The sequence below is a fragment of the Bombyx mandarina genome, chromosome 15 (assembly GCF_030267445.1).
Source record: "Bombyx mandarina strain Sakado chromosome 15, ASM3026744v2".
Taxonomy (NCBI): Eukaryota; Metazoa; Arthropoda; class Insecta; order Lepidoptera; family Bombycidae; genus Bombyx; species Bombyx mandarina.
Window position 1 is genome coordinate 4,336,142 of NC_143221.1, and position 16,371 is coordinate 4,352,512.

The window sequence follows — 16,371 nt, forward strand, 5'->3', positions numbered from 1 at the left end:
ATAGACACCCGTCTACTTTAAATTTTGCAACTATAGGACAGGTCACTATATATTGTGGTTTACAAAGCTCCGTCCGGACACTTGTCAGGCAAAAATGCGCATCTAACGCATATAATATTTCTTTAAAACTATTATTTTAAAGTGCTCCACTATTCACTAGTACTAAAAAAATCTGATCACACCCAATATCTAAAACTATTTTTATTGAGTCCATTAATTCATAAACAAACATTTGAAATTTAGTAAATCTTCAAATATGCCATAGCCCATGTTTCTTAGATTTGCATTAGAAGTGAATCAACGTTTAGACAAGATGCGAGAAAAAAATTCATAGACCAAATAAAATAAAGGATAATCTAGAAATAGTGCAAGAAAAATGTATTTAATGTTTCGTTCAGTAAAATATTTTAATACTACCGGCTGAATCGCCGTAGGGCTATTCTCGTTGTATGCCTGAAAAGTAAACCACCAATGTAGGCGACTCGTCGGAGTCGATTTCAGCTACAGTGACTTGTTAATGTTGTAACTATTTTTTTTTTTAATACAAATTACGGTAATCTGTCTTATTACGAACAACGCCCAAACCGTACCAAGGAAAGAGGTGAACAAATACTTAACTATGTTATTGCATAGAGTTTAGTCGTAAACAATAATACATCACAGTTAGACAACACAAAATATCTATTCAACTACGTATATTATTACCTCGAACGATCTAAAGTGGGGGTTTATAGGGGACCATCAACAAACTACTGAATAACAAAAAAAAAATACTTTTACCTACCCACGTAATGGTTACATTTGGCTCAAAATTACAAATATTTTTTACATTTAAAATAGGTACGTCATCAGACGTTGGGATAAACTCTGGCTTCATCTCTTGTGAGTGAATTAATACACAAAGTGAATTGAGATTACTCGGTAGGTATTTAAACATCTTTTTACCTAATATTACTTTTAGTGAAAATGATTCACAGGGCTACGAATGTGGATTGCTTGTCACGACCTACCTGGTCACCCCGTGGTTCTGTCTGGCCAAATCTAGTTGATCTCCAGCTCTCTAAAATCAAAAGGCCAGCATAGATCTTTCCAACTGTTAGTTTTCCTTGGTTGAGGACATCATTTCGAGGCACCAGCAAGTCGAGCATCTTCTTCGATTGTAATGGCCATATGTGGGTTATTGTTTCTCTGAGTTCTTCGTCTGCCTGATCCATTTCTTCAGCTAGTAAAAATATATATTAAATAGTATAATAAGTCTCTAATAATAGTTATTTGAAGTAGTCGTGGCCTAAAGGGTATGACGTCCGGTGCATTCGTATCTACCGATGCATCGGTGGTCGAATTCCGCAGGCGGGTACCAACTTTTCTAATGAAATGCGTACTTAATAAATGGTCAATATTGACTTCCATGGTGAAGGAATAGTATTGTGTAATAAAAATGAAACCCGAAAATTTTTACTTTGCGTAATTACTGGTGGTAGGATGTCTTGTGAGGTGGGTACCACCACCCTGCCCATTTCTGCCTTGAAGCAGCAATGCATTTCGGTTGGACGGCTCGGGCAGCTGTTGTAACTATATTGAGACCTTAGAACTCATATCTTAAGGTAGGTGGCGGCATTTGCGTTGTAGATGTCTATGAGCTCCGGTAACCACTCAACATCAGGTGGGCCGTGAGCTCGTCCACCAACCTAAGCAATAAAAAAAATCGAAGTACCGACGTCAAAAATTTACCATCGCACTAACCGCCACCAAAGTGGGGTTTATCCTACTAATCCTAGAAATGGGAAAGTGAAGATGTGTGTGGAGAAGTAAAAAATGTATATTACTCTTTCGCATGCTAATCCATAGAACAATACTCACCAGATCTCATCTTGATATTTAAATTTTCTCTTATTAAGGCAAACAGTGTTGTGGTGAAGTTAACTTTTCCTTCTTCGTCTAGTGGCATATTCATTCTAATTAGCTTCTTATACGCAAGTCTGTTCGGGCATTTGTTTCCAAACCCCAACGGGGGATCCATGTTTTTTAACATATCATACATTTCTGTGTAATGAATTTTCCCTCTGAAATTCACCAATCAGACACGTTACGCCTGTTTTAAAACGCAAACAATAAAAATAAAAAAACGAGTAGTACAAAATGAAATAGTAACTTACGTTGCGTTTGGATCGTACTCGGCCCATATCCTGACGAATTCGTCTAGATGATGGGCGCCGAGAATCGACGAGTCTCTCGTTAGATAATCAAAGTTATCCATAATTACGGCGACGAACAAATTCAACATCTGTCAATGGGAAGAGAGAATACACTTTATTGCACACCAAAACACAATTTACATTAAAAAAAACAGTCAAATGCAGATACATTTGTACAATAGGCGGTCTTATCGCCAAAAGCGATCTCTTTCAGACGACTGTTTAATTTACAGTAATTCTGGAAAATGTAAAAATATAGCAGGTGTGTTGTGGAGTACTATAGACAATACATTATTATAGAAAATATATACATACAATAAACAGATATATACCGTTTACATATAATATGAAATATATAACTGATTTATATACATAATTGCATGTGATACATACTAATATACTTAGATACACATAAGAAATCAACAGTATGGAAATGATAAATGATAATTATGCAAATAAACAGCACTAAGCAGATATGTAGTGTTCCTTCACCATTCTAAAGATAAATAGATAAAATTTATAAAATCAGAAGGGTTCTTTTTTTATTGCCCTTCTAGGTTTTACTGGTGGTAGGACCTCTTGTGAGTCCGCACCTATTTCTGCCGTGAAGCAGTAATGCGTGTCGGTTTGAAGAGTGGGGCAGCCGTTTTAACTATATTGAGATCTTAGAACTTATATCGTAAGGTGGGTGGCGCATTTACGTTGTAGATGTCTATGGGCTCCAGTAACCACTTAACACCAGGTGTGCTGTGAGCTTGTCTTCCCCCATCTCAGTAAATGATTGTTTTTTTTTTTAAATAAATATAAGGCATAATGCGCTCATGAGTAATAACCAAAATGAAATCGTACTTACGAGAAATGAACAAAAGAAAATGAACGATACAAAGTATGCATAAGCGAGGGTGCTTCCGCAAGCTTCGTGTGGCGGTTTGCCAGCGCGCCCGTCACATTTGGCTGGTTTGAGGCACGCTAACATTATATTAGGCCACGATTCACCTGTGGCACACCTGAAAACCATAGATCAATGTCATTAAATGCTTTTTATTGGAACGAAGTTGCTTAAGGGACGATGCGGAGGGGTACCCTAACCGGGAAAAAACGTCCGTAACGTAAGATTTGTACTAATGCACAGTGTACGACTTAACTTTGTAACAACGTACAAATTAGTAATGCACACAGTGTACGACTTAACTTTGTAATAATGTACAAAAAATAACATATTTTTTTATCATTGACCACGATCTCAGAGCGTTCGTTTGCGCAATACACTAACTCTTATGCAAACAGCCGTGAATGAAGTGTACCACAATAAGTTTACACGTTACCGAATGACCGTGGGTTGTTGCGAAACCTCCAGTTTTATTTTCTCTATACCTCGAATAGAACTTAAAATTAATATTTTTATAATAAGGAACTTCGTTTCTATTCGGTGTCCCACGATACCACACGTCTTTTTTTTATTAAGTAACATTGACAAAGGTTTTGATCAATTAGCTCGAACGATTATAATATTGGGCGTATCATGAGGTCGCACCGGTACCACCATCTTGCCTATTTCCGCTGTTAAGCCCTCAGGCATTCCGTTTTGAAGGAACAGAGAGCCATTTTACAGAAAAGAGATGAGCGAGCTGACAAGTCGTCTGTCGATCAATCCAAAACCCATCAAGAACCATTTTAATTATCTATTCACACAAATATTCTTTGACTGATTACCTGAACAGAAGCATCAGGGCTTGAATAAAGCTCTGAAAGTTATTATGCCTATTTATGTCTTGCTCGGGCGTTAATTCTATATTTCCAAACACCTGAAAGAAAAAGCGCAGTTTAATTAAAACTGGTCTTAATTCTATTGTTTGCCATAATCAACATTGCGAGTAACATTTTCATTAACATTAGTTATAATCACACACAACGCTTACAGCATATACCTTTTTTTTTTTAAATACAGGCAAAACAGTAGGGAAAATCCATCATGGACACCCGAGAATGGAAGGTTCAGGTAGTGCTGGACTCCTACCAGCTAAAACCTCTAATTTTGCCTTCACAATTATTTCCCATGTCGTTGACATGGCTCTTAATATTACGTTTGAATTTATTTATTTATTTTTATTTTTACCTAATGTAAGGGCTATGGATCGGGAGTTTTTACTCAATTTTTGCGTACAGTCTTACAATCCTAAAGCTTATACATCTATTTTTATAAATCGTTTCAATTTTTACATAATGGTCTTTTTTCCGGTTATATTTCTTATGCTAACACAATTAGTCTAACTATCTAATATAATTTTTATGATGTACAATTTATACTTACTATATATTGCTATCATAGTTTGCTTTCACTTGTTTCTATTTAAGATTCTATTTGCTATTTTTAAATAATACTTTATAATATATTTTCTCTTAATCAACTCCGGTAAATTTCTAGCAACCATTGTCGTATTTAATATTTTCTCGACCCAGCATATACCTTTGAGCCCTTGGCCACTACAGTTACTGGTTACGCTTGTGACAAAATATTGCATACAAAAGTACGCACCTGCATTCCGATGATGGCGTAAATGAAAAACAGCATCGCGATGAGAAGGCACACGTAGGGTAAGGCTTTGAAACTCTGCACGAACGTCCAGAGAAGTATCCGGATGGTGTAACCCTGTCTGAGCAGCTTGATCAGTCGAGCGGCCCGAAACAAGCGAAGGAAGCCGACGTTGAAAGTGTTCTCCTAAAAACGCAATCCCCTAATATACAAATACTACCAAACAAACGATACACAAGACTAAAGAATCTTCTTTTTCTCCACCTTATCCCACTAGGTGGGGTCGGCACATACGACTACAGAATAATATATATATAAATATTCAAATCGGTTAAGATGATGGACTGCTTTCCACGCAAACTATTTAAAAAAAAACTATTAGTTACAAAGAAGTATTCCAAACTATAAATTAGATCGATTAAAAGTTCTAAAACAGCAATGTAATTTGTAATAAAATAAAACATTCATTTAGTAAAGTTATCGACTACTTTATTGTACATACTAGGTAACTTTAGAACTATTTGGATATTATGACGAACGAATGGCATCTAGCAGAGTTATTTACATATAAATATTCTAATAAATCACCACATAATATTTAACGTTTACGACTAGAAATATTAAAAACCCCTACAGTATTCGGATCGTACATTGAGCTACAAAAATCACTAGATATCGTAAAAGTTATGGTTTTCTAAAATAATCTAGCACTACATATTTTGATGTTAATTAACAATCAAATTATTTAACACACTGTCTAAATCAGTATACAATCTGGCAAATATATCTAAACGTCATTAGCTATTGGATTTGTTTCGTTACCTGCTGACACGATAGGTCAGCGCAATTTTCAGCAAGGTCAGTCTGTAATCAGGATATTTTTATCTTCACTTTAATTCGAATAAACTTACAAAAATATAAAAAATAATTTAAACATTGAAGCTCTTAAAATCAGAACACGTGTATAGTGCAATATCAGAGACTTGATGTAGAGCTGTTTAAAGTACACTCGTAATTAAAAAAGGCATACTTACGCCAAACTCCATAATTAAGGCGTCAATAATACTTCCAATGACCGTGATGAAGTCAAAAGTATTCCACGGGTCTTTGAAAAAATTCTGGAAACACAAAAACGTCTTAATAAATCTGCATTAAGTTCATTAAAATAAAATTTAAGTTCAAGTAAATTTTTCAGATTTGATATTAAGTAACAACATATTTGAATTTCTTTGAAATTTAAAGTAATCGATAAATTAAAATGAGTACATAAATTATATAATATTTTCCACTTTATTCCAAAATTATTATTAAGAGAGCCTTACATACCTAATGAGTGGCTTTTTGAAAATTTATCAAAATATAATTTAGGTTAAATTAGGAAATCGATTGAAAATTCTCAAATACAAATGTACACTTTCTATCTTGGCCATAATTTCGCACATGTATTATTGAATTCTGGGGAATAAAATGATACAGGACAGGAGCTAGGAGTCTCTCTATAAAATTAATAAACGATAAATTCAAAAATGATTTCGACGTCACCTAAAATATTAATTATAAAACAAAATCTTTTATTTGATTCCTGTGGTTTAAAATAAGCGGATCGCAAACTCTCTATAAAAACGACTTCTATGCATGTAAATATTCAAGTCAGTATTGAATATTGAACGCTAATCTAAAAAATCATAACGACTATGTTACGAGCAAATATTCATGTGGTAGATCGAAACAGCTTCGAGATTGTATGTACACGACATTCGTTAGTTAAAGCATCTCCGGAATATTTAATGAAAATTAAGATGATGATGGTGATGTCAAAATATTTGCTCTCTGATAAATTTATCAAAATGAAACGCGCACGGTTCGGCGACGAATTACCTTAAAACAAAAACAACAAACCGTGTTTTGTAAAATATAAAAACAAAATAAAATAAAAGTAAATCTGTGTCTTATTCTTACCGTACAACCGAAGGCGATCAGCTTCAGTACAGTCTCGAGAAGGAAGAAGATCGTAAAGACCAGATTCATGAATGTTAACGAGTCCATGAGTAGTGGTGGAGCCTCGTGAAACTACCACAAAATACCAATGTTCTTTTTAAATTTAATATAAATAAAATATGTAAAAATCAATCACGGCCAAATGCTAAACCGATCCGCACATTTCATATCATTTTTTCGTTGATTTGCGATTTCAGAATGTAAAATCTCGAACATCGAAATCGGTATTCTGTATCGTCTTCTAGCATTTGGCTTTAAAAATTCAAATCACAATATAATAATATTATATTCCATGGCTTGAACGTGAGTGTCGCAGTTTTGTGAGTGTCTTTTCCCCGATTTATTCGTATCGGTGTCGTTCTGTGAGCGTGTCATTGTGTTTCAGTGGTCTGTGGTGCACATCCACGCATGCCGTTCATGCAGAGCCAGTGTAAAAGCCGAACACGTATTTCATTCCGTAAGCTTAGAAAGTTAAAATATAAAAAAAAAGAAGAATCTTTACATACCTTTACAACGTCACGGTCCAGAAAACTTTTGATCGAAGCACTCATTACCGCTTACCTTAATTCAGCAGGAAACATTTGCCAGCAGCGTTGAAAAAAAAACACGTGCACAATAGAACGTGCAGCATGCTGCAGTAGACAAAGCCATGCTCGACAGTGCAAATAAATACTCTTATAAAATGTTCAGAGAGATAGTAGAGTCGGGTGGTAATTAGGAAGGGATTAAAAATACTTGTTTCGTAATATTCCCATTCAGTCATGTAAATAGACAAAAACACAATATTAAATAAACGAACAGAAAGAGTACATTTGTATGTATCGTATCTGTTTCTGTTGATAGCCTATGTATCAGTTTCAACTGTGTTAGTGTACTTACTTTCACACCGTAAGCGATGATTTTCAACACCGTTTCCACGGAAAACATTCCAGTAAACCCCATATTCGAATACTTGAGGAAATCCGCGTAGTCGTCATTTTGATGATAGTACTGCCGTTTGGTAATCAAGTGCCGGGAGTAATTGACAAACCCAAGGCAATGAAAATACATTTGTTACTTTAAATAGGTATTGTGATGTGGGTATTCGGTACTCGAGAAAACTTGTTAGGACTTTAATGTAGGTTTGAGTGATCTATCGTTAGTTGAATTTACAGCATGTACATACGTATATAAATAAACTGATTAAGTTGTTAGGAATTTGCGAGGAATGTACTCTATGGGGAACGGAGTTAACATAAGAGCACTGACAGGGACACAATGGTAAGTGAAAGCTTGATTAAATCGACGTCTAATCGTCATGTATCTTGAATATAAGTTCGCTTCTAAACGAATGGGAATTTAAAGAGATAGAAGAATTGATCAGACTTCATTTTAGATTTTCAATAATACAATCGAATCGAATCATGTTTTGGTGATTATAATTTTGAATAGTTCCCAATCACAATGAAGCAGCTGATAGCCACCATTTATATCGCCTGGCAGTAGGCCATTCCACCAAGCATGCATAACCTCCACATAAATAAATTTAGACATATAGTTTGAACCACATCATGCAACACGTACAACACATATGGCCCATGCCACATCTTAGTTCCTAACCGGAGATGTGCTTTACGATCACGGCTCGTCGTGTAACATATGCCATAAATGTGCCGAAAGAATATTCCGTGCAGTAAACACTTATACAACATACATTATATGAAATGAACAGCAAGCAAGGACTCACAAGGATTACTGAACAAAAACCACACAGGATTAACGAAAAATATAACGTTAGCGATACACCTTGAATGTCGGGATTGGCTCAGTAGTTGTCCGAGGGCGCATTCCGATGCAGTGTACCGACACGGAATGCGGTGGCTACATTCAAGTTTGTACATAAAATTGTGAATGTGTGTATGTGTGTCTGTGTCAGTGTGTATGTCCTCGTATTTAATGTTTCTGGGGCGGTTCCCGTACTTTGATATATTCAGTGTAAATACATTATTATAATATTAAGTGCCAACACATACTATAGACATGTACAACAATTATCGCTTTAGCCAACACGTTAGGCGGCAATCTTATATATATACGTTTCAAGTGTTTGTGCTGGTTTCTGTGGGTCAGGGTTAACACGCTAGTCTATTTCATGTTCGTACGTGCCTCGTGAGTCGGCTAATTTTTTTCAGCAACTACTTTATCTTTGGTCTTCTACTTTTCACATTATAAAGTGCTTTAATTATCTTTTTAGAGAGATTTCAATATTTTATCGTTGTTATAATTACGCTTAAATCTAAAATACAGAAGCCACGACATATACATACCTTCATCATGAGCAATAACGTATTGAGGACAATGAGGGTCATGATGAGATACTCGAAGGGCGTGGAAACGACTATTCTCCAAACTTTGTACTTAAAACTCGCTCTTTTACTTGGCATGTACCTTTCGAGAGGTCTCGCTTCTATCGTGAAGTCTATACATGATTTCTGGAGACAACAGATAATATTATCACGTTTTTAATAAACATTTGCTCAAATTGTAACAAGGCTGGGTCGTTGTAGGTAGATAGTCATTTGTGGTAGAGCGTATTATACGTCCGAACTGGTAAGTACCATAATTGTGTCCATTTCTGCCGTGAAGCAGTCATGGGTTCCGATTTTAAGTGCAGAACAACAGTTCGACTTTATCTCTCAAGGTTATGTCTATGGGCTCCAGTAGTCTGTTGTCTATAAGTCGAATAAGTTTTTCTATTATTGCATAGATGGGTGGATGAGCTCACAGCCCACCTGGTGTTAAGTGGTTACTGGAGCCCATTTACGTCGTAGATGTCTACGACGTAAATGCGCCAACCACCTTGAGATATCTGTTCTAAGGTCTCAGTATAGCTACAACGGCTTCCCCGCCCTACAAACATAAACGCATTAGTGCTTCGCGGCAGAAATAGGCAGGGTGGTGGTACCTACCCGCGCGGACTCACAAGAGGTCCTACCGCCAGTAAAAAAATCTTCCGAGTAATTAATTCAATTATAATGATAGATATTTGAGTATAGATAACAAAACAGATTTAAATCGCTTACCTGATTCTTATCGATTTCGCCGTCTTGCAATTCCGCTTCGCCCTGCTCTTGAAACGTTATAATAATCAGAGCTACGAATATGTTAACGAAGAAGAACGGAAACACCACGAAGTAAACTATATAAAATATGGACATTTCTATGCGAAAATTTTGTATGGGTCCCCTTTCTTCGTACGTTGCGGCCATCGAGTTCTGTAGTACTCTGCGAAAGACGATTAAATTCAGAAAAATGTCATCTATATATTAATACGTGAAGCAAAAACTTTGTATCCCTTTTTACGAAGATTGCGCGGACGGATTAGTATGAAATTTATCACACTTTAGAGAATATAGAGAAGAAGTGCAGAATCCTAATATTAAAAAAAAATTATGCATAAAAATACGTTAAATCAATAAAGAAAACATTACACACACTACCATGTATTTGACACACACACATAGACTCTTTGTTTCTCTGGACTTGCACAAATAATTCAAGACCAAAATTAGCCAAATCGGTCCAGCCGCTCTCGAATTTTAACGAGACTAACGAACAGCAATTCATTTTTATATATATATATAGATAGATATATAGATAGATAAGTGTATTCGATTAATTTAGATTCCATTGATTTAGTTGAGGTTAAATTTAAATGAGGTGATCCGTAGAAGAACTAAAGTTGCTGCTGTACATAGCCCGTAGGATTAGCAAGCTGAAGTGGCAGTGGACAGGTCACATAGCGCGAAGATCGGACGGCCGATGTGGCAGAAAGATCCTCGAGTGGAGACCACGTACTGGCAAACGCAGTGTGGGACCGCCACCTACCAGATGAACCGACGGCCTGGTGAAAATTGCTGGGTCACGTTGGATGCAGGTGGCAATGGACCGGCCGCACTGGACATCAGTTGGACAGACATATGTTCAGCAGTGAATAATAGACAGGCTGAGATGATGATGATGATGATGATGATGATAGTCGAGGTTACGTACTGTGGCCATCCTTCGCCCGTCTGTACAGCGAACAACGTCAGCATGGCGGAGGCGACGTTGTCGTAGTGGAAGGACTGCGTCGTCCACGTCCGCCTGTGGATGCGCGGCAGTAAGCTGTTCGACTCGTACACGAAGTACGACCCTCTGGAATTAAAACTCCTCGTTATTACTGCTCTGAATAGATGAACCAACATTTACCTCGTAAGTTATATGCCGCCTCCCACCTTGAGATATAAAGTCGAAGGCTCAATTGTATGGGACGAGTAAATTAGTGGCAGGAATAGGCAGGATTGTGGTCCCTACTCGTGCTCTTAATACGCACTATGAAATGCGATCCTACTAGCATAGTAATAACATTTAGAGAAAGTTATTTGTTAGAACCCAATGGCTCTTTTAGTCACCTTTCACGAAACCCAGAGGAATAGTGATATAGATATATGATATAGATAATAGAGAAGTGGATAATTATATTCTAAGATATGAAGTTATGACAATTGTATGTTTATTAGTGAAATCTAACCAGGCTTAGTTGTAACTATCGCTAAATGTTTGAAAGCAAAAAATATTTTGATGGTTTAGAAGAATATCCCACTTATTATTAAATGGTAATTGGAGCTTCAAACGGCACAACATAAATGCCGCCTTCCGTTTTGTTCATGAAGCATCTTCAATTGGGTTCTGCACCGGCTTTCACATGTTCCTCGGCAGAGGTGAGCAAATTGTTGGTAACTGGTACTTACCATTAGGAACCCACAATGCTATTCCACAAATAAACTTTCATAAAAAACTATTAATTACAAAATTATGTTATTTACAAAAAATAAACGAAGCTTATCATCAATTTTTTTCAAAAACCATAAAATCTTACAATTCTCAATGAAAACATATATACATATTTGTGTTATCTATAAATTGAAACGAAAAAACTTTATGCTAACAAAAAAAGATGAGTACATTTTTTTTTTTATATTTATGTGTAGTTAATGGCAATTAATACTCACTGGCAGTCTGTCTTCGTATTCTTACTGATATCCGAGCAGAAAAAAAATTTACCATTAAAAAGTTGCACCGCGATTACGGCGAATATGAATTGAAACAATATGTACACAATGAGAATGTTAATGACGTTCTTCAAAGAGTTCACGACACAGTCGAACACTGCTTTTAGTTTTGGAACACGTTTTATAGTTTTCAACGGTCTTAACACACGTAACACTCTCAACGACTTTATCGTCGACAGATTCTGACCCGCGCCACTTTTAACGCCCCTGGAACAAAACGATAAGGTATTAATTATCTATTTTATTCTATTCTATCAGACCACAGACGTCCACCGCTAAACATAAGCCTCCCGCAAGCCTCGCCACAAAGACCCGTCCTGCGATGCTTGAATCCAGCGGATCCCCGCGAACCTCAACAGGTTGTCGGTACATCTTATGGCAGGCCTACCCACGTCCTCTTTTCCTTTGAATTTTATATAGGTATAAATTGGAATGCTCAATGGTGTGCAATTGGACAGGCCCGCCATAGGCTGATGATATGACGATATAGTCAGAAATTCAATTTCGCAATCAGGTACATCTCTTTTTCTTGTATAGATGAGTGAACGAACTCACGGTACACCTGGTCTCATATGGTTACCATAACCCATAGACATCACTGATTTTTTTTAATTGCTTAGATGGGTGGACGAGCTCACATCCCACCTGGTGCTAAGTGGTTGCTGGAGCCCATAGACATCTACAACGTAAATGCGCCACCCACCTTGAGATATAAGTTCTAAGGTTTCAGTAAAGTTACAACGGTGCCCCACCCTTCAAAGCGAAACACATTACTGCTTCACGGCAGAAATAGGCAGAGAGGTGGTACCTATCCGCGCGGACACACAAGTCCTACCACCAGTAAAAAACTTGAATGATTCCACTCATTTGAGGCTTAAAATATATACATACGTCTCAATTGTATAGTATGTTCCATATTATATTTTTGTTTGATTTTTACTACACAACATTATTGCTTCACCATGGAAGTTATTCGTCCACATGAGTTAGAACGTATTTTCTTAAAAAAAATGGTACTAGCCTGCGGGATTTGAATTTGATCTAGAGGTTTTGGCAAAAAGGTCAGTGTAATCAAAGAAATGTTAAAGATGTTAGTAGAAAGTAAAAAAAATGTTAGTTAACTCTGTGAATTATTTCTTGAATTGGCAACACTGTCTTAAAAACAGTGCTGACTAAAATGTCTTCGCAATGAAAGAATTCATCATACCCGATCTCGAAGCCAAAGCTGACGAGGGCGCAGATCACGACGGCGGCGTCCATGATGTTCCAGAGGTCGCGGAGGTAGGCGCCCGGGTGGAACAGGATGCCGAGATCGATGATCTTCAGCAGCATCTCCACAGTGAAAACGCCCGTGAACGCGTAATCGAAGTAATTTAATATTTCGTTCCTAAGGAATATAGATATACGTGGATGTTAGTGGCCGTGTTCGATCAGTGAACTTTACATACATATTTTTTTTCTTTTTTTAATACTTCGATGAGCCAACGATTTCACGGCCCTCGCAATGTCAAATAGGCACCGGAGCCCATAGACATCAACAACGTTAATGCCGCCACCCACTTTGAGACATGAATTGTAAGCCTCAGTTCTGTAGCACAACGACGACCCACCCTTCAAAACAGAACGCATTATTGCTTCGCGGCAGAAATAGTCAAGGTGGTCGTACCTATTCATGCAGGCTCATAAGACGCCCTTCTACTAGAAACTACACATGATATTACGGTCATTGTTGATGTCGTGAATATGAGTCAAGTAACCTACATTAAGTAGGTACGTTTTCCAACGCAACACTTGAAATGATTGAAAATTTAATTCAAAAGTTTTATTCCATTCTGCACAATTAGACACATTTTTTGTTTTGTCTTTGAATATATCCTAAGGTCCACATGACACTGTAGAGACCTTTGCTTTTAGACATCAACAAAACCAAAGGTTCCGTAGACTATTGTTAAGAACTCTCTTGTTTGCTGAGTTCTTTTGTTAGTCACTACAGCTTAGCATAAGATGAAAATAGATACGCGTTTCGACCTATCAGCAAAAAATCCTTGGATTCGCAAGTAAAAACAAGAATGTAGTAATGTTTGCTAGAGCTTAGGATTGATGAAGACGTTTCTATTAAAGATGATTAATGGGAATGGTTATTTACACGTATCTTGATATTATTCACATATTCATAATTTCGGATAGATTTAAAGAAATTAATGTAAGAACAGAACTAACCATTTGCTTTTTTCGCGTACGGGATCTTCGGCTGCTAAAGCTGCAGAGCTCATACATATAACTACCATGATAAAAAAATCAAAATATCTTAAATTTACAACCCAGTGTGCGCCTCTCCTTATTCTGAAACAAGAAAAATATTGATCGTCGTTCTTATACACAAAATTAAAACGAATGAATAAAATATCAGTTGTAAAATACAAGTTGAATAATTTTTGTAATTTTTAATTTTTTTTTATTCAATACTCCAAAACATTCACCGGTAAAGACCGATTATTCCGGAGGTAATTTAATTTTCTGAACTACTTTATAAATTTATTAAATCAAAATGTAAGGTAGTTTAATAACCTAAAAGTAAATTTTGTAAATGTAGTAGTAGTACCAAAAGTAAACCAGTAGTATTAGTATGCCCTGGTCAAGTAGCCTCAAACTATTTTTGTGGCGAAATAGTTTTTTAGCCAGGTAGATAGAGTTCTTATTATAATTGACACTTCGACATCACTTGTCAAGGTTAGTGACGGCAATTCCGAGGTGAAATGATTTACCTGTGGACTCCGATAAAGACTTAACTTTATCAAGAAATCGTCGTGGCCTAAAGGATAAGACGCCCGGTGTTTTTGTATCGAGCGATACAACTATGCCGGTGCTCAAACACCGTAGAGTTATTTAGCTTATTTAGCGCAGCCGACGATCGTCTTCCACAGTAGCAGAATAAAATACGTTTATAACGTGATAAAATACAATCTCACAAAAAATATGAAATCGTATAACTACTGGTGCTAGAATATATTCCTAATGACATTTTCGCGCGAAGTCAGTCATGTGTCTATAATGCATCTGGGACTTCGACTCCACGTCTGAAGGTAGCCACTTAATGACAGGTGGGTAAGTTCGTCAGCCCATCTACTTTAATAAATACAATTTTCCTAATATTGCCTGCTCTAGACATCTTAGTAACTCACGGATTAGTAGGTGATAAAATAAACATGGACGAATATGGCAGCATTGGTTTTGGTCCGTCTGGTATCTCTTCATCTTCATCTTTTTTGGCCTCTTCTTTCTTTTTATTCTGTAAAGTTTTCGTATTAATGATAATTTATTGCTATCTGAATAAATGTATTTTGAAATCAAAAAAAATACATCATAAAATCTCTGTAAGTAAGAGTTGAATCAGTTATTAAATTCAAATGTGAGCGCAGCACTACTGAGAAATTTTTGATCGTGAATGTTTTGATTTCATCGTGGTAATAGCTGTGATGTTAAGGCATATTTATTAAGGTTCAAATCAGCTAAACAATGTTTTCTACAATGTTATGGGGAATACGAACTACTCGTAGTATGCTATGAAAATGTTAATGCTTAAACCAAAACAGCATTTTACTGACGTGAAACATCCCAGACAACATGAATATGATTTTTATTTTATATTAACCATTTTGGTATAAACGACAAGAATTTTATAAAATACCTATTGTTACAATTTAGCCCACAGAAGCGACATCGACCCGTTGATGATGATCTATTTAAAATATTGTTAATATTGCCTTTTGTGTTGTGTTGATTACAAGATAGTTTAATTCAAGAGATAAACGATTTGGTCTACCATGCTTATCTAGCCATGCTGTGACAAAAAGCCTCATAGTAAGCACCGATAAAGAAGAAGTCTATATGGAATATCAACAATATTTTAAGTCATCAAATTGATAGCACACGATCAAGCATAGCTCAGCCACCATCGCTTGGTTTACCTTCCTACTCGCCGGCGACGACGGACTTAAGTCAACTCCAGGTGGAGTCCCGTCCAACGCGTGTAACGCACCCATCTCTTTCTCCAATTCCTAATTAGTCGGAACAGATTTTCGCATATGAAATTTCGGATATATCCAATCACGGAATTTGTAAAGACGCTCGTGAAGAAGTGGATCATGCTATGACATTGAGATAGTGAATCTACAGAACTCGAAAGCATTGGTAGATAGCGAACTGCCGTGATCGTCTTCGTGTTTTTATTTTTATTTTAAAGAAGCAATTACTTACTTGTTGCTGCTTCTCTTTGTCTTCCTCGACTTGTTCCTCTTCAGCGGCTGTCAGTTCCTGAAATATCACAATTGCAACATTTACACGGAAAGCGGAATTTTACAGATCAGCATTTACGTTCACACAAATAGAACAATTAGCTTCCTCGTCATATAGTACAACATGTAAAGGATTTTGCGTTCGTTGACATCCTAATCGAAATTCATTCATCATTCGATAAACCTAAAGAACGATACACTTCAATACTTTAAATAGGTCAATCTAATTTGGAGGTCAACCAACGAATGCTGCTGAA

General features: G+C 36.5%; 1 protein-coding gene across 10 annotated transcripts in view; it reads right to left on the reverse strand.

Moving 5' to 3' along the window:
• The window catches only part of cac (calcium voltage-gated channel subunit cacophony), a 198,426-nt gene that overhangs the window by 8,289 nt on the left and 173,766 nt on the right, over window positions 1–16,371 (reverse strand). For 6 of the 10 annotated variants that reach the window (XR_016324164.1, XR_016324163.1, XR_016324165.1 and 3 more), the window contains exons 19-37: window positions 16,077–16,133; window positions 15,788–15,877; window positions 15,002–15,108; window positions 14,040–14,162; window positions 13,027–13,206; window positions 11,760–12,026; window positions 10,759–10,902; window positions 9,789–9,990; window positions 9,033–9,197; window positions 6,688–6,798; window positions 5,763–5,846; window positions 5,551–5,592; window positions 4,732–4,914; window positions 3,909–4,000; window positions 3,049–3,202; window positions 2,157–2,284; window positions 1,861–2,063; window positions 1,011–1,222; window positions 418–453 (exon numbers count right to left, since the gene is read on the reverse strand). Coding sequence is in view for 5 of the 10 variants with exons in the window: in XM_089732765.1 (XP_089588891.1) it covers window positions 418–453; window positions 1,011–1,222; window positions 1,861–2,063; window positions 2,157–2,284; window positions 3,049–3,202; window positions 3,909–4,000; window positions 4,732–4,914; window positions 5,551–5,592; window positions 5,763–5,846; window positions 6,688–6,798; window positions 9,033–9,197; window positions 9,789–9,990; window positions 10,759–10,902; window positions 11,760–12,026; window positions 13,027–13,206; window positions 14,040–14,162; window positions 15,002–15,108; window positions 15,788–15,877; window positions 16,077–16,133 (2,580 nt within the window). In the remaining 5 variants the exon portion in view is untranslated. Of the gene's footprint in view, window positions 1–417; window positions 454–1,010; window positions 1,223–1,860; window positions 2,064–2,156; window positions 2,285–3,048; window positions 3,203–3,908; window positions 4,001–4,731; window positions 4,915–5,550; window positions 5,593–5,762; window positions 5,847–6,687; window positions 6,799–7,605; window positions 7,717–9,032; window positions 9,198–9,788; window positions 9,991–10,758; window positions 10,903–11,759; window positions 12,027–13,026; window positions 13,207–14,039; window positions 14,163–15,001; window positions 15,109–15,787; window positions 15,878–16,076; window positions 16,134–16,371 lie in introns of all 10 variants that reach the window. The other 4 variants (XR_016324166.1, XM_089732763.1, XR_016324167.1 and 1 more) reach the window with 2 other exon arrangements.